Here is an 18,331-nt window from a genome sequence, read left to right as displayed (position 1 = left end):
AGCGCCGGACTTGGCTTTGGATTTTTAAAATAACATATTTAAATTTAACTATAATTTTAATAATCGTATAGCATAGTTAATAATATCTAATTGCAAAGTTTAAATATCAAAATTTTCTATTATTGTTTTCTCCTAAATTCCAAACCCACACTATTTGTTCTTTTTTTTAATTTTGACTTTTGTTGTTCATTCTTCGTTCCTGGTTCACTTTGTGTCTATTTTGTAAGAGTGCTTTGAATAAAAACTTGAGTTCCTTTAGACAGAGGTTTTTGAAGAGTTTTGAAATTTTAAAAAAAAAAAATAAAAAATTAGTATTTAATTTAATGTTTTGTGAGAGCAAAAATTTGATATTTTTTTTCCAAAAATTAATAGTATCAAATGAGGAAAAATTGATTTTGTAAATTGAGCCTTAATTTTCAGATATGGTATGCACATTATTTGACATAAAAATAGCGAGCAAAATATAAATGGTGAGATAATTTATAAATCAGTTCGAATTTAAAATCCTAAACTATGTATATGAATCTATGTTGAATTTACTATCCTACTTGAGACTACAAACATGACACGATACTTGTAGATCAAACGGTGAGACATTCGTGGATGGGTGCGTCAATTCGACCACACAATATCACATTGACGTTGTAACCTCTCTACAATTTAAAACCAAACACAATGTATATGGAATGCATCAACACAAAAGTAAACTAAATTTTCTAACACACGTAAATTTAAAATTTCTTAAAAAAAAAAAAAGAAATAGCAACATATATATTGGTTTATGCTGGGGCCAGGATTTTGGAGCCCTGTTTCAAACCATTCTGGGCAACCAGCCATATTTTAGAATTGATTTTACCAACTCCAAAGTTTTTATGACATTGTATACGAAAATAAATAAATGTACAAGACAATTTTTAAAAATAAAAAAATAAAAAATTACAAAATATGACAAAAAATTTATTTATAAACTATCCTAATCTCCTATTCCTAATCTTGAAAGAGCTTGCTACGAATGCCTAAAACAGCATGTATAAATAAATGAATAACTAAATACACACACAAATTGAATGCAAACCGCTGTATATTAAAGATGCCACCATTTCCGTTTCTCCATGTTCTTGGCGATCTGCTGCGCCAGGGACGCAAAGTTCTCGGCGCCACTCTGGAGCTCTTCCGTGTCTCTGCTCAGTTTCTGCACCACCCCACCCCACCCCACCCCATACATAAATTAGCTACTTTCGCCGACTACACTGGAAAATGTAACCTCAGAGGAGATTGAGATTGAATCATTGTTACCTCGAGCTTCTCCTGGCGCTCGAGGAGCTTGTCCCTTGCTTGAGCTGCTGCGCTCGCTGCATCCTGCAATCAACGACGCATGCGATTGGTGAATTAGTTAAGAGTGATATTATATCAATGAATAGTTATGGAGTAAGGTTAGGAGTCAACCCCGCCCCGGTATTTTGCGATGATTTCTTCGCGTGTGCGGAGTTTCGGCTTGGCATCAGTGGAGCTGCCTTCAAATAGTCTCGCCCTCTCGTCTTCCTTTTCTGTATTAGCATGCGCAGCTCACAATTAGTATAGCTAATTCCGGAAAAGAACTACATTTCAGTTTTAGATCCAAGCATTTTTTTAACAAAAAAAACTTGATCCCTCTCTTTGCAAAATTCCAATCCCACTATAAAACATAAGTTTTACCTTTCGTGTCGCTGTGACTCTTTTGTGAGGAGGATGATGATGGAGGAACGGGGTCATTGACTTCAACAAATACAGCATCATCGGTTATGACATCATCTGCCGAAGAATGAACATCTGGATGTTAAGGAGAGGCTGCCTGTATTGCACAATGCAAATTTGCGCTCACCTATTTCGAGTTCCATGTCATCAAGATCATATGAACTTGAGAATGGAAACCTCGAGAATATCTTCTCCAGATGTGTGGCTACAGCTTCACGGGCTTCGCTGTAATTCAAATCCTGCTCGCCATTGCGCCCTTTCAACCCTTTGATCACATTGCTAAAAAATCCAGGCAAATGACTCTGTCCCTGTTTTGAATGCATCCTTCAGGACTTCAGGAAATAAAATAAACTGAATAAAATCACCCAGGAACTTCATATGACCTGTGGCTTCTTTTGGCTTACACCAAAGTGTAAATCGGGATCTGCAGCTGCAGCTACAGCTTTATCGTGCAGGCAAGGTAATGTCTCGGGAATCCTAATAAGACACAACAACTTGTCAGGACTTCTAGAAAGAAGAGACCACATGAGCGAGAGTGAGGGAATGCTACCTGAATTCATTTTCATATGCTAAAATGGAGACAAAAGCAAACTCGCAACCATTTACCTATAAAATGTCAGACACAGTTGGATGTAATTCAAATGGTCAAACACTCGTACATACAGAATGTGAGACGTGGGAGTGTTTTTTATAAGCAACAGGACATACCACGGTGATCTGCCCTCTCTTGGAGGCGCTCATAGTTTTGTCCATGTTGTTTTTGAAGTTCCACCTTAGGATCGATGTCATTGAGGTCCTTCCCAGTGGTTTAAGCTCTGGAAAATACCTAAATAAGATGGCACATATATGTAGTTTTTACAAGTTCTTTGAGCAAAAACTTAAGAAATACACGAACAATGTATTGATTTATGATCAATTTGATGAGTTCATGCTCATCCCCACGTGGGTATAAATGAGAAACATACAAACCTAAGCTGCAACTATTATAAATGGTGAAGTAAGATTCTTATTCTTTGAAGCGGATATCTAGAAGATAAAAGTATCACCTTATTTCAATATATCCATTTTGATATACTAATATGAGGCCGTGTTTCTCTTCATCTCTCTTGAAAGTGGATGCCCACGAACATGGTTGCTCGAGTCTCAATTCATGAATGAGTGAATTTTCCCCCTAGAATTAAGAATTCATCATAAGCAGTCAAATGATCAAAATATTTCGAAGCAAGGATGGTTTAACATGAGCACAAGAATTCATCATTAAGTAGTCAAATGATCAAAATTCGGGATGGATTTACACAAGCAAACCTGAATCAAAGACTTTAAAGGGTACAAGAACACATCTTCCTCACAGCATAGTAAAATCTGAGATCCTTCTTTGACTCCTGATAAAATGCTTCGATTCAGGCTGCTGTTTTCATCACCAACTTCACATGCTTCAGCGAGAGAGTGCTTGTTTTCTGGATGCCAGGGAAAATGCACACATCCGTGTATGAAACACTACGCGAGGTTGCAAAAAAAGAAAAAAAAGAAACACTGGAGGTTGCAAGAAGATGGGAGTATAATACCTATTAAATGCATGCTTATTGCGGTTGAATTTTCTTTCAGACAAATTGGCTGTGAGTTGATTGTATTGCAATTGGAGCTATCTATCAAGATCAAGCGTGCATCTCTGGTCAGGGCAAATACAATCTCTGTTCCAGGTACTTTTTCAGCTTCAGCATCCATATCATTTGATTCTTTGTCATGAGTATAACACAAGTTATCAACAGCCAAAGATATGACAGGTGACTTTGTGCTGGGGTCACAGTCCATGACGAATAAAACTGATGGTGAAGTAATATCAAACAGTGCCACCTGTGATGAGGAAAACCAAAATTTTAGACTGAACTTGTGAACAGGCACTACTGATTTAGCAAAAAAAAGGGGAAAACAATTGATACCTGTCCAGACTCAAATCCTGCAATGAGTTTGTCTCCAGAAGTTGCAAAGTGCAGGGCACGAACACAGGTGTTAAGTATTGAATATATGATGTCACAATGGCTTTTCTCTTCAGGTTTATATTGGTGAACTGTAGATGAACTACATAAGGTTATCATATTTAAAATAGCTACATCAATTGAAAACATGCCAAGCCTGAGGATTAGAGAAAGCTAGCACTACTTTTCACCACCTTTGTGATGAAGTGTTTCCCAAAACACAATCCAAAAAATAAAATATAGAACAGTACAACACATCGAGTATGAAAAGTATACCTTCTTGTTTGGTATCAGTTACAACGGTAACAGATGGTTGATTTGTGTTTCCTTGTAGCCTACAAAGGAAAATCTGCAGAGAGAATGTATATTAATTATCTGCTACTCCAGTCACCAATAAAGTTAGTGAACAAAGTCCAAAAGTAACACTATTACTGACCGTGCCAGATTCGTTGCCAATAGCTAAAGTTAAATTATCATGACATAAATCCAGTGCAGAGATCGCCACACTACCTCCCAACTCTTGAAAATCCGTTGCCTTTCACCACATTATATACAAGTGTGATAAAGAGGTTTCAAAACTCATACATGCAAGAACTGAATAACAGACAATAATAAGAACTGCAGTAAGAATCTCACAAACCTCAAATCCCAAAGTAGAAACAAGTGACACAACTGGAAATGTGGTATCCCAAATTCGAACAGATCCATCTTGATAACCTCCTATGTATATTCTCTCGATATTACAACATGATGTTGCAGCCTTTTGATAAGGAACACCACCTGTGATGGGCCACTTTGTCCCCTCGCCAGCTAGGATGCTCTCTGAATAATGCTGTTTTGCAGATGAAACTGTCTAATGAAATTACTTGATCATATAAATTAAAGAGTTTTCAGTAAATAATGGTTTGATGATATCCAATACCTGTGAAAGTGCATTAAGATTATTTCTCTCTGAATCAATCACAAAGAGCTTTCCCACAGTCATATACGGTTCCAAAGTGGGTATGACTGACTGATATTGTAACGTATGTGCGGAATGATCTTTTCCTCGCTCGGGCTTTAAGGCAGATACAGATACATAAGCATAGTAGTGCAACTGTCCAGGGTTGGTCAGCACAAATAATGATTTTTCCTTATTGTTCTTTGCATTGTAAGCATTTGGCATCACGAGAACATCTGCAAAAGATCCATCGAGTCTGAGGTCCACTCGCTCACTGCACTTTAATTTTGACAACCCAGAAGACCAATCAAGATCGAGGATCTGCAATAATAACAGTATTTTAATAAAATAACGATAAATAATAATAATAATAATAATAATAATAATAATAATAATAATAATATGTTTAGATTAGGATCAGACATTGATGCTGTGTTATTTGAGGATCAGACATCAATGTGAATACTAAATAATTCTAGATATAGAAATCAGAGTTGTCCACTGCTTGATCGATCAAGACTGATTGATACAGACATATACTACAGCATTTCAATCAATCTATAAAGCATAACAACCAGGAGTATGATATATACCGTTAATACTTCTTCAGATCCAATGTCTTCACCACCATAAGCAAAAAGTTGACCTCCACAGCTATGTTCATTGTTGGAAGACCAACGGAGGAAAATGACAGGAAGTCTCCTGTCTCCCGATGATTTCTGTACCTTAACAACATCTACATGTGCCTTTTCAGTCCTCTGACCTTTATCATTCTCAGGAACTGACAGATCCCATAGTAGAATATCTCCATCTACATAGCCAACAGCTAACACAGATCCCTCAGAGGATACCCAACAGAGAGAGCTTATTTCCTTCTCTACTTCTTCATCTTCTAATATATCAGTTTGGCAAGTCTGGCTCTCGTTATTTGCAAAATTCACAACTGTCCCCTTCTGCAGTTGAAGATCCTTATTGCTTCTTATATGAATAGCCTTATCTTCAGTAGCATCCCATAGAATAATCAATCCATCCTGAAATGCAATCAACATCCTACAAAGGAAATAGATATTCAAGGTTGGATCCCTTTGATAAGAACAGCATCTCTAAATTCATGCCTAGGTGATTATATGGGGCTGAAGGAAAAGAAAGATTTCATGTTAATCTGAGTTTGGAAATTTTGAAGAGAACGGTTTGATTGGGCTGACTGTAGTATGGCAGCTACTTATTAAACTAAGAAGGATTGCAAACCTTTAATAAGATATCATAAAGTCACATAGGCACAAAGTCAAGGATGAATTCGGAAAAATACCCAATAAAAGATTATACCTATTCCCAGAAGAACATGGTTGGGAGAGCACACCGACAATGGATGGATGATCAGGCAATGAAATCCCTGCTCCTTCTAGAAAATTGTTGGCATGGAAAAAAGTTTTCATGTAAGATGCAACACAGCCTCATACAAAAAATTCAAACTAGAGATGCTACATAAAATTGAATAAAAAAGAAAAAAAAAAGGAGGTACAGATTCACTAAAAAAGTGGAGCATTTTTTTGGGTGTTTAAACAGTGGGACTTAGACCTGCATTTCTCAGAACATTCCTGTTACTAAGAACTCGAAGCATGTAACTCTTAATGGTTTTCTAGAGATCTAGTTACCAGCAATAAGGTTTGGAGGAACATGATATGGTAATTGGAGGATATTCCTTTCTTCAAAATCATACTTGAGCACGGACACAAAGCCATACTCATCTCCAGCATACCTGAAAGTTTGCAATAACAATGGATGGTTAAGTTGACTCTCAGGCACTTCAGGGTCTTAGAAGCAAAAGATATGAAAAAACTCCTCACTTTCTTACATGTAATTGGTACCAGAAATTACAGAAAATGCAGTTATATTAGACTCCCACTTTACACTTGAGGATATACATCTCTTCTCCAGATCCCAGACCTGTTGTAGCATAAGTCTTGTGAAAAGTACTTGCATTGTCCATATAAGTAAATAACTCAAAGAAGGTTTAGCTGTATCAGGATAGCCTTGAAAAAGACAAATCAATGCAATATAGCAAAACATTAAGGTTTCACAGATTATAAGTGGGGTGTATATATATCTAATCCATACCTGAATTTCATTTTCATTTGAAACACTCACTAGAAAACCTTGGTTTTGAAGGAACTGCAGACAGAAAAAAATAAGGTCTTACTGAATTGATGCTGTGTTTGAATATTGTTCTTAAAATAGCTTTCAAAAGCAAACTAAGAGAGATCAAGAAACACAAGTAGATATAGAAGTGACAAGGCTACATAATATGAAAATGCCTCAGCAAACTAAATGAGCAAACCTCTAGGTTCTTAAAGGGTAAGGCCTTTGGGGATATAAGAAGAGCTTCAATGTTGTCACCACCGACCACTTTAATCCGGCCATCCCTGCAAACCTCATTCTATCAACACGAAAAAATATAAATCACATGGCATACTAAATCAAATTTGAAAAACCATGCCCACGCCATGCATTATCTACAAGTTCTAACTACCACACCAAACTTTTAGGCAGCTCATAACGCAAATAGAAGTCAATCTTAAACGCACATATCTGGCTAAGATTTTAACATCAAAATTGAAGTGAAGAAAAGTATTAGGGACAAAGGGTCCACAAAAAATTGCACAGCACATTATAATGACCTATTGCTGAAGGATAATCACATAACCAAGACCGACATCCCTAAATGTACAGAAACCTTCGAACTCACAGTGTCCCTACAGCCAAGAGCCGCTGGATGGAATCATAACCAAGAATTGATGCAGTCGACGGAATACCATAGTGAGCAACAACACGTGGTGCAAAGTCGGGTGAGGCCATGATTTGTCTCGGATCCCCCTGCTACCACCGAAAATGCAGAGGCCAATATTCATAAGTAAGCTCATGATCAGGCGGATGATAAACGATAAACTCACATACATAATCAAAAGTTTGATCTAACGCCAGCAAGGTACTGAGAAAAGCCAGTAATTTTTTAGACAAGATCTAAGATGCTAAATGCCACTTCCGACAAACTTCACCTTCCATCAAATGAACATTATCAAATCCCTAATTAGGAAAAAAACACAGGTTTCTACATCTTCGTACCATCCCAGTTAGGGAAATCATATAGTCATGATCATAAATTAAAATCCTTCATGACAATCTAAAATGGAAAGAATCCAACCCAATTTGAATTATATATACCACCAAACTACGCATTGAAATCAAAACCACACCAACATCACGAAAAAGCTAAACAAAAATCCCAAATAAAAGACAATATATCAAAACCAAACACATGATATCATACGTTGAATACGCAGACACGAATCAAGAAGTAAAAATCACGAAAATATGGAAGAAAACAAATCCCTGAGCTTACCTGGGAAGAGAGCTGGGATTGAGTGGGTTTTTGGAATAACTTGGCAAACATTACAGATTAAATTAATTTCCAAGTACGACTTGCAAAGCAGTTCTTTCAACCACCGTAAAACCGAACACGGTGAAAATAAATGATCGCGGATGAAAGTGACGTAGCGTAATAGGAAGAACCGGTTTGTCTACGCTGCGCTGCGGTGATTACAGTTAAGTGGCTTCCATTGTCGCCCTTGGATCAACCCGTACAAGCCTTAATAGCCGTCGATCAACCGCTCCATTTTATAGAGCTCAATTTTCTGAGTAATTGTAATTATGGGAAGGTAAATTTGTTTAGTTTTGACTCACTAAAGTTATAAATACAAGAGTATAATTTTTTATTTTTTTTATAATATAGTATTACAAAACATTTTTATAATATTTTTTAAAAAAAATTTACAGTATATTTTGATATAATAATTAATATTTAAAATCTAACCTAAAAAAAACTTTAGAATTTCACCGGTACTGTGTTAGAATTGTAATATAACAAGCGTAGAGAAAGAATATAAATATTGTTTGATTTGTGTTTTTTGTTTGAATATTTTCTTTATGCAGCAAATTTTGAAATAACAAATATACTGATAAAAAAACTAGAAACATCACTCTATTATTTGTTTATTTATTTTGTGTAGATTTACTTGATGGCCGAGTGTGTGTGTTTTTTTTCTTTCAGCATGAAAATATAAATAAAATACTGTATTACATTATAAATTTCATTAAAACTTAAGTTTTAAAAATGTTTTTCAATCTTGGGTATATGCATATTTATAATATTTTGAATGAAGAATAAAAAAATAGTGTAATTAAACTTTAAATTTAATATACAATGATGAAATAGTAATGGTTGCGAGCAAAAATGAATGGAAATGAGGCAATCCAATCTTTTACTAGTACTAGCAATAATGATAAGGGCACGTGTATAAACAAACAGCAGCCACTTATGACCTCTTCCTCGTGCTGCCGCTTTCTTAACTTATAATGGAAGAAAATATATTTCACTGTTTTATATTCCAAACTTATATTTATTTATGCATAACTGTTCAAATACATACTAGTATATTGTTACAAGCTTGAGTTTTAAATTTTAATATTGGAAACTCTGATTTTAAGTTTAGTATTTTAGCTTTTGATTAAAATATTTAATTTAAATATATGTCATTTGTTTTCATTAAAATAAATGGAAATAGCTCTCAAGTGGTTGGTGGCAAGTTCATTTGACGACAGCGACGTTCTTGCTAATTTCCAATTAATGACTCTGCTTAATTACAAAGAAATGCTCTATTAATTATTATAAATTTGTGTGTGAATAATGATAATTTTAAAAAAACAAAGATGTCACTGTTCTGTTCTATTCTATTCAATACATTCACTATCACAAACTATACATTTTATTATTATGGACTACTTTAATAAACATTTCTATCATATACTCATTTTTTTATACTACTACAAACTATGTTGTTTTTATTATTGATAAATGTTATTTAATTTCTTTTTAAATATTACTATTACTATTACTATTACTATTATTATTAAATTGGAGATATCTCAAAAAATTTATATATAGCATAAAGGATTTTAAATAAAAATCAAAATAAATTAATCAAAACCTATTTAAACTATCTTATTTTTCATCCTAAAGCTTTTTGTTTGTTTGTTTTACTACTAATTCTTATGCTATTACAAAAATACATCATTATTTTTCTATTAAATATTAAACCAAATCATTATTTTAAAAAATACAAATCAAAAACACCATATTGTTTGTTTGGGTATTGATTTTTATCCTTCATTATTCAATACTCCATTTTTTACAAAATTATAGGTTTGTTTGTTTAGTATTTTTTTGATTTTTTTTTTTTTATATAAGTTATAGATAATCGTGTGATAATATAAAAAATAATATTTTATATTGAATATTGATTTTTGTGATAGAATAATATATATATATATATATATTGAAATTGTGTCCGAAATTTTTTTTGTGCAAACAAACAAATATAAGTGAGTTAACGATGCGAGAGGAAGATGTATTTGTTTTTTTTATTTCGGACCGAAATCAACAGTATTCACTTCGAACGATTTTTAATAAAACTTACTAATTTTTCACAAAACATTATACTTGCTAAATTTATTTCATTATTAATTTTGGCCAAGTCAACAAATCAACGTTTAATTAATATATTCAATTCAACACTTATTTAAAACAAATATTACTACCCTTATTACATTTTTTTTTAAATTTTAACTTCTAACTAAATTTCCAAAAATAAATCAAACTATTTTTTTACTTTTATTACTTTTCAATAAAATATTTATTTTCTTAATTTTCGTGAGTCGGCCCTAATTGTGCTAATTTTAATGAAGAGAGAGTATTAAAATATTATTTAAATAAAAATGTAAATCAATAATTTATTTCAAATTAATTTTAAACTACAATTCAATATTTTTTTAATACATTAAGTATATAAAATAGTTATAACATACTTATAAATAAATGCAATATTGAAAAATATAAATTAAAAAATAAATAGAATTTATTTACTATACATATAAAATATATATGTTTAATAAATAAAAAAACATACATGTATATATATATATATTTTTCTATACAGTGGGAACTCGCGGCCGTTACCCGATAGGTGCTTTCGACATAAATCCCCGACCGAAATAATTTAAAAAAATTAAGTATGATAAAACAAATTATGCTAAACGAAAATACACATATATTATATTTTGTGTATAAAGAGAATATAACACTACCCATCGTTCCAATTATCAAATAAAAAACAATTAATTTAATTAAAATACATGTTTAGTTCCAATTATCAAATAAAAAACAATTAATTTAATTAAAATACAAGTTTAATACTGTCATACCCTAAACCCTACTCCACAACCTGAAGCAAACAAACCCAAATTATACTAGTTTTTTTCACATAGTTTTTGTAGTATAACATAATTAACTAACGTTCATGATTTCAGTTAGTAACCTAGCAATTACTTTATTAAACATTTTCAATGCCAATCTCCACCGTCGAACACCTAGAGCTGACGATCCAGATCAATCGAAGAATTCCATTCCTCAGTGAAAACATATAAAGTACCCTCGAGTATATTCCAATGATCTCCACCGTCGAATACCCGGAACAGACAAACGGTCCAGATCAATCGAAGAATTCCATTCCTCAGTGAAAACACCTAAAGTACCCTCGAGTATATTCCAATGATCTCCACCGTCGAATACCCGGAACAGACAAACGGTCCAGATCAATCGAAGAATTCCACCCATAACCGGTTCAGAATGAAATACCTAAAACACCCTCGCGTATATTCCAATACACAGAGACAGAGAGAGAAAAAAGAGTGGCCGAAGAAGAAGAAGAAGAAGAAGAAGAAGATCGCAGGCAGGCAGAGTAGTTAGAAGCAGTTGGCGATGAAGCAAAGACGACAACGACAACCCTCCCTCCGCCATTAACCTAATCGATTCCTTTCACCTTCACCAATTCCCGACGACGACAGTGTCCGCTCACCAAATCTCACCTCACTTCTCTCTCTCTCTCTCTCCCTCCCTCAACTAATTCTTTACATAATTTAATTGATCGATTCTCTCTACTCTCGATTACAAATTAATGTAGGTGCTGCTGTTGTTCTTGATCGATCTCATTCATTCTCTGATAAAATTCTGTGTATTTTCTCTTCTGTTTTGTTCTGATCCTCCAAAATTTCAATTCACGTGATGCAGCCGCCGTTGCTCCGCCGCAAGTTCTCGCCGGCGCTGATGAAGCCGCCGCGGAAGGGCGGCAACCTCTCCGTGTTCGTGGTGGTGTTCTCGGTCTTCGTCTTCGGCTGCTTTATGTACAACGAAGACGTCAAATCCCTCGCCGAATTCCCATTCTCCCGCCCCAGCAAAGACCACGCCATTCACCAGAACGACCCCGCCGCCAAAACGACGACGTTTTCAGTTGTAATGAATGCAAGAACCGTCGTCGAAACCGAAGTCGCCACCGCCGCCGACGACTGGAAACAGGAAAGCGCCGCCGCCGTCAGCCTGAAACCGAACCCGCAGGAGAATGACAAGGAGAAGGAGCAGAATAATAATAATAATGTTAATAATAAGGTCGTGGAAGAAGAGGAGGAGGAGGAGGACGATGAGGACGTGGAAATCCCGCCGGAGGAGTGCGATCTGTTCGCCGGCGAGTGGGTGTTGGACAATTTAACGCATCCGATATACAGGGAGGATGAGTGCGAATTCCTGACGGCGCAGGTGACGTGTCTGCGCAACGGCCGGAAAGATTCTTTGTATCAGAACTGGCGATGGCAGCCTCGACAGTGTTCATTACCCAAGTAAGCGAGGAGGAGGAAATCAATTGGATTAATGGAGTTGATTGATGATTCCAATATAATGTTATTATTACATTACGTGCGCACAGATTCAAGGCCCGACTGCTGCTGGAGAAGCTTCGGAACAAGAGGCTGATGTTCGTGGGGGACTCGCTGAACCGGAACCAGTGGGAGTCGATGGTGTGCCTGGTGCAGTCGGCAGTCCCGCCGGGGAAGAAGTCGCTGAACAAGACCGGTTCTTTGTCTGTCTTCAGGCTCCAGGTTGGTTTGGTTCATTCAATTCAGTTTAATCTAATCTAATTGCTTCTGTCCCTTGTACTTCTCCGTCCGCAATCATTAATATCTATCGTCCAAAGTCTTCCCTGTCGCCTTTTTAATCATTGGAATCAGGTTTGCTTTAGACATGTACTACTACTATTATTATTTAAATTAAATACAAATTGCCAATATCCTTTTTCGTATATAACTCCATATAGGATATTTTTAGATAAAAATATCTGGAGGATATGATCTTTATTGATTTATTATTAAAATAATATGATATTTTATGTAGAGAATCAGTGAAGCTTGATTTGAGCAGTAGTTAAAATATATTTTTATAAAAAAGAATGAAAGTATGTACTATATATTTTAGTTGATGTGAAATTGCGATAATAAAAAAGGTAATCCATAAAATAGATGCACGGGGATTGATTGTCTTTGTTACTGGATGTTTTGTGATTTTATTATGTGTTGAGTTGATGCTTCGTGCGCAGGACTATAATGCCACGGTGGAGTTCTACTGGGCTCCATTCCTGGTGGAGTCCAACTCGGACGACCCGAACATGCACAGCATCCTGAACCGGATCATCATGCCCGGCTCCATCAAGAAGCACGGCCGCAACTGGAAGGGCGTCGACTACCTCGTCTTCAACACCTACATCTGGTGGATGAACACCTTCTCCATCAAAGTCCTGTAAGAACCCATTCCAATTCCAATATCAAATCAATAATATTCATCTCTCTTACAAATCAATGGACTACAGCCGCGGATCCTTCGACAAAGGCTCCACCGAGTTCGAGGAGGTCGACCGCCCCGTGGCCTACGCCCGCGTCCTCCGGACCTGGGCCAAATGGATCGACAAGAACATCGACCCCAAGCGGACACAGGTGTTCTTCATGAGCATGTCCCCCCTCCACATCAAGAGCCTCGACTGGAACAACCCCGACGGCATCAAGTGCGCCAGGGAGACGGAGCCCATCCTCAACACCTCCATGCCGCTCAACGTCGGGACGGACCGCCGCCTCTTCGCCAGCGCCGCCAACACGACCCAGCGGGGCATGAGAGTCCCCGTCTACTTCCTCAACATCACCAGCCTGTCCGAGTACCGCAAGGATGCGCACACCTCCGTGCACACCATCCGCCAGGGCAAGATGCTCACGCCCGACCAGCAGGCCGATCCGGCCACGTACGCCGACTGCATCCACTGGTGCCTCCCCGGCCTGCCCGACACCTGGAACGAGTTCCTCTACACACGCATCATATCTCCATCTCCATCTTCATCTTGATAGAGTTGAAGAAGAAGATGAAATTTTTGCATCATATATAGATATCTGGTCGGTCGGTCATGGGAGGATTTTTTTCTTTTCTTTTCTGACATTGCTGCACGAAAAGAACAGTTTGATTAATTCAGAATGGCAAGAGGAAGAATGCCATTGATGGATTGGGTGAGGTGTCAATTGTAAAATGGATTTTACTCTCATAAGAAAATAATGTCAAAAGTCAAATTTGTAGAGCCCGATTGATTCAATGCAAGTTGAAAATAGTATTTCAATTTTCTCAATATCTATAGTTTTGTACTCTAGATAGTGAGAAAAATACACCATCGATTCTGTATAGCTTTTTTCTTTCGACCATACAAGGGCTTGGACACCCAAACTTGTACAATGAACCAACCATAAAAGGGATCGACTGACACGTGTATTGTCGTGTTGGATGTTCTGGAAGTGTCTTTAGGAGGAAGGATTCGTCGTAAATTCGTCAAAGTAACAGGAAAGCAGTTGGACACGTTACTTAAAGCTAAAGTCATAAGTATTTTCTTCCTTTTTGTTTTTTTTAAAAAAAGTCACATTTTATAATATCACACCGCTGCTGCCTATTTTTACACTTCATCTCCTTCTAAATTGTCTCTGGTACTGCAATATATAAGAGAATATAGTTAATAAATATATTTATAAGAATTCTTATTATTATATAATAAAAAATATAAATGTAAACCAAACGAAAATTGCTGCAAAAATATACAGGGAGAACCACAGCCACACCTTTGAAATTTTTATAAGTAGCAGGAGTAATTTGAAACAACCATGGGAAGGGAAGGGAAGGTAGGCCATGGCTATACAACTATTTCCAGTTTGAATTTCAGAAACGGCCGTGTTCAACAAGTGGGCTCCGCCAGCTGAACCTGAAAGCAAGCATACGCATAACATATATATAATGTATTCTTAGTCAAAGGGGGAGTAGGAAGGAATAGCTGAATACTGAATAGGCAGGCAGGCAGGTGTTAATAATCAGATTTCAAAACTGCGGGATTTGCGTGTTTGACCATTGACCCACCTCCACTAGTCAAAAACCCCATTCCCCAATCCCAAACGACGCCGTTTCCTTATATAGTTAACAAACGGGGCACCGTTGAACTCAAAAGAAGAATTCATCGAGCGCTGTGCTTGAACAAGAAGAGGAAATCTGCTGGAAGAAAAAAGAGGACAATTGAATTGAATTGAGTCGAATCGAAGAACCGCAAGCAAGGTTCAATATTTGTTTATTATTGGCAAGGAAAGGAAAGGAAAGGAAAGGAAAAGAAGAAGAATCATCATCAATCATCAACCATCAATCTGTCATAGCATATCATATCATGCATTGCGCTGTTGCAGCACTGTCAAGCCCCGCCGGAGCCATGACCAAATTGCCGCCGATATTCTGCATGCCAGTTGCTTCTCCGCCGCGATTGGCTCTCGCGCATATCGGAGGAGGACGAGAGAACAAGAAGAAGAAGGAGGAGGAGGAGCTCCGACCTGCCAAACTGGCGATGAAGAGGAAGCGGCCCACGAGGATCGATATTCCGGCGACCACCACCTTAGGCTGCAACCGAGCGGGGGTTTGGGATTTCGAGAGATCGTCGAGCGACTTGGTGGCTGAGGTCGAGGTCGAAGGCGAAGGGCATTCGGTGTATGCCAAGCGAGGGAAAAGGAGAAACGCCATTGAAGATCGATACGCCGTCGGTTTGGCCCCTTCCCAATCCCAAGGCCAAGAGGAGGATTCTGCTTCTGCTTCCAAATCCAATCCTACTGATAAACAGGTAGGCTAGGCTTAATTTTTTTGGCATCCTTCCTCCTTCCACATAATTCTGCCTGCCATTTCCAGTCCATTTAATTCAACAACCACTTGTTGTTTCTAATTGCAGAGTTTCTTCGGTGTATTCGACGGCCATGGCGGCGCCGGAGCTGCCGAATTTGCCGCAAACAACTTGGAGAAGAACATCCGGATCGAACTATCATCCAAGGGATTAGGAGGAGTCGGTGTCGGTGTCGGTGTCGAAGAGGCAGTCAAGAAGGGGTACCTCACCACCGATTCTGAGATCCTCAAAAACGACATTACAGGGGGAGCTTGTTGCGTCACAGCATTAATTCACAAAGGAGATCTCCTCGTCTCCAACGCCGGAGACTGCCGCGCCGTCATGTCTCGCGGAGGCGCCGCCGAGGCCCTCACCGTCGACCACCGCCCTTCGCGCGTCGACGAAAGGCAGAGGATCGAAGCTCTGGTAAGCAACTCCGGTACCATCTTGCATAAACTTTTTATCACTTTCTCAAAAAGATACCTTCAGACCAAATCAAACCTATTTTTTATCACAGGATATCATATTGAATATCTCTACCATTATCACAAATTTTCTTTTAAACTGCCAAACTTTCAAAACTTGTGTATAAACAGAGCTGACTCATTCATTCATTACTCAGTGGGGGAAAAAAAATGATCATTGCTAACATTGCAATATTTCACGACATTGCAGGGAGGATACGTCGATTCTTGTAGTGGCGGCGTGTGGCGCGTCCACGGATCCCTTGCCGTGTCGAGAGCCCTCGGCGACAGCCATCTCAAAAAATGGGTGATTGCGGAGCCGGAGACGAGACTGATCAAGATCACTCCCGATTGCGAGTTCCTTATCCTCGCCTCCGACGGGCTGTGGGATAAGGTGATTTGTTACAATTTACAATTAGACACGATGTTTGAACCACTCGATGTGCATGTTCGATGCTTAAAATTGTCTGGTCTTATAATCGCAGGTCCGTAATCAAGAAGCTGTCGACATTGTCCGATCATCGACCAAAACATTGGCAGCCTGCAAGAAACTCGTGGATTTGTCCCTAACAAGAGGCTCAAGAGATGACATTAGTGTCATGATCATTCACTTAACTCAGTTCTTGGAGTGATGGATGGAAAGATGGATTCTGATTAACACAAACATTCTTGCATGAATGCAAACATGTGCAAGAAGACTGTGTTCTTGCATATGAACACGATGATGACAAATGATGCAGGGATGGAGACATGAGATTCTGGCAGCAAAACGGTGTCGTTTACACTAGCAACAGCCAACAGGTGCAGAAAAGAAAATCCGTGGAGGAGGAGAAAATTGAGGCAAAAGCCAGCCGAGTTTGAAAACGTGTTTACAGACAGATTATGGTGGGGAGATGAGATATTTTCTTGTGGGGTGGGGTAGGGTAGGGTAGGGTCCACAGCGTGGACTGAGGCTGTTCAATTTTAAAGGTGAAAGCGTGTTTTAGGGGTAATTGATTTCGTGATACTTACAAGCGCGCTATCCTTTTACCATGTAAATATGAACTTTTTGGTAGGGAAGCTGACTGAGGTATTCGAATTTGTGGTTTAGATTTTACCAAATTCGGAATAATTTACAAATTCAAATTTTTGTTTGTATAAATTTAAATCAAATTGTATTGCTCGAAATTCAAAATCCAAATTAATATTATATTATAAAGTTGATACATTCTAAACTAGATAGATGTATTCATAACCAAAAACATTCAATCAAACAAGATAAATTTTGATTTAATCTACAAATTCAAACAGAATTTTTAATTTTGACATCAGGTCCTAAACCCTGTCTGTCCCTCTTTGACATAAAATTGGTCTGTATTATATTTGGTATCATATCTATAGTTAGCAATTCGATCTCCATCTCCGTGTCTTGTTCAGAAATATTCAAATGTTAAATGAAGTTAAATTGAAGTCCGAGAATCTATACTTAAAAGTATCCGATTAGTCTGTATGATTTGGTGGGTCTTATCAAAAAGTTCTATTATTTAGATTATATGTATTTAATTTTTTTAATTTTTTACTTTTAAAAAATTCAAATTCTAAATTCTAAACCCACAAACACACAATTCCAATTAAAAATTGTTTTAAGTCACTCCCTCCTTCCTGAAATCTATTTTCATTTTTTTTGGATTGTCATTTAAAAATATTATTCTTACCTTTTTTAAGTTAAAAATTATCATATTTTTGTACATTTTTTGATTATAAAAGAAAAAATAACTATTATTATTCACTTTTATTAAAATTCGTTCTGGTCAAATGAGCATGAGGGAGTATTTCCATCATTCAAGAATAATTGTCCTGTAATGAATGATCTGACAATAATGTGAATGAACTTGTGCCTCCATATCCATCTACTAGAAAAATTCTTAGGCAAACAAACACATTACATCGTACTCCATCTGTCCAGTCAGAAAAGTATACATATTTTATAATGTCGAATTACAAATTAAATATTTTATAAAATACATTTTTTTTTCCACAAATACCTTTGTTTTATATCACATAGTTGCTTTACATCAAAAG

General features: G+C 37.0%; 3 protein-coding genes across 6 annotated transcripts; 2 read left to right on the top strand and 1 right to left on the bottom strand.

The window, feature by feature from the left end:
- Positions 1 to 810: 810 nt before the first annotated feature.
- On the bottom strand, positions 811 to 8,177 carry LOC127244960 (uncharacterized). 2 transcript variants are annotated; one of them, XM_051265575.1, is made up of 24 exons: positions 8,051 to 8,177; positions 7,397 to 7,524; positions 6,989 to 7,073; positions 6,769 to 6,822; positions 6,506 to 6,597; positions 6,306 to 6,409; positions 5,977 to 6,052; positions 5,244 to 5,700; positions 4,633 to 4,971; positions 4,351 to 4,542; positions 4,147 to 4,245; positions 3,987 to 4,059; positions 3,675 to 3,802; positions 3,300 to 3,588; positions 3,040 to 3,191; positions 2,781 to 2,905; positions 2,443 to 2,560; positions 2,285 to 2,340; positions 2,118 to 2,211; positions 1,862 to 2,042; positions 1,696 to 1,791; positions 1,447 to 1,547; positions 1,297 to 1,359; positions 811 to 1,192 (listed from the first exon to the last, which is right to left on the bottom strand). In XM_051265575.1, exons 1-24 carry the CDS (start codon positions 8,099 to 8,101, stop codon positions 1,085 to 1,087), a joined length of 3,261 nt encoding a protein of 1,086 aa, XP_051121532.1. In that variant the 5' UTR covers positions 8,102 to 8,177; the 3' UTR covers positions 811 to 1,084. The 2 variants fall into 2 exon arrangements, with proteins under 2 accessions (XP_051121532.1, XP_051121531.1); XM_051265574.1 differs by having other exon boundaries at positions 7,397 to 7,527; positions 8,051 to 8,116.
- Positions 8,178 to 11,444: 3,267 nt separating this feature from the next.
- On the top strand, positions 11,445 to 14,257 carry LOC127244861 (xylan O-acetyltransferase 1). 3 transcript variants are annotated; one of them, XM_051265418.1, is made up of 5 exons: positions 11,445 to 11,722; positions 11,834 to 12,435; positions 12,522 to 12,693; positions 13,188 to 13,387; positions 13,458 to 14,257. In XM_051265418.1, exons 2-5 carry the CDS (start codon positions 11,870 to 11,872, stop codon positions 13,978 to 13,980), a joined length of 1,461 nt encoding a protein of 486 aa, XP_051121375.1. In that variant the 5' UTR covers positions 11,445 to 11,722; positions 11,834 to 11,869; the 3' UTR covers positions 13,981 to 14,257. The 3 variants fall into 3 exon arrangements, with proteins under 3 accessions (XP_051121375.1, XP_051121376.1, XP_051121374.1); XM_051265419.1 differs by having other exon boundaries at positions 11,445 to 11,726; XM_051265417.1 differs by having other exon boundaries at positions 11,445 to 12,435.
- Positions 14,258 to 15,106: 849 nt separating this feature from the next.
- Positions 15,107 to 17,487, top strand: LOC127244862 (probable protein phosphatase 2C 30). Its single transcript, XM_051265421.1, has 4 exons — positions 15,107 to 15,770; positions 15,876 to 16,232; positions 16,482 to 16,664; positions 16,756 to 17,487. Exons 1-4 carry the CDS (start codon positions 15,327 to 15,329, stop codon positions 16,900 to 16,902), a joined length of 1,131 nt encoding a protein of 376 aa, XP_051121378.1. The 5' UTR covers positions 15,107 to 15,326; the 3' UTR covers positions 16,903 to 17,487.
- Positions 17,488 to 18,331: the final 844 nt, after the last annotated feature.

Source organism: Andrographis paniculata, unplaced genomic scaffold (genome assembly GCF_009805555.1).
Source record: "Andrographis paniculata isolate CXL003 unplaced genomic scaffold, ASM980555v1 Contig21END, whole genome shotgun sequence".
NCBI classification, from domain to species: domain Eukaryota; kingdom Viridiplantae; phylum Streptophyta; class Magnoliopsida; order Lamiales; family Acanthaceae; genus Andrographis; species Andrographis paniculata.
The sequence above is the reverse complement of the archived record's forward strand: the minus strand, read 5'-3'. Positions and strand labels throughout refer to the sequence as shown.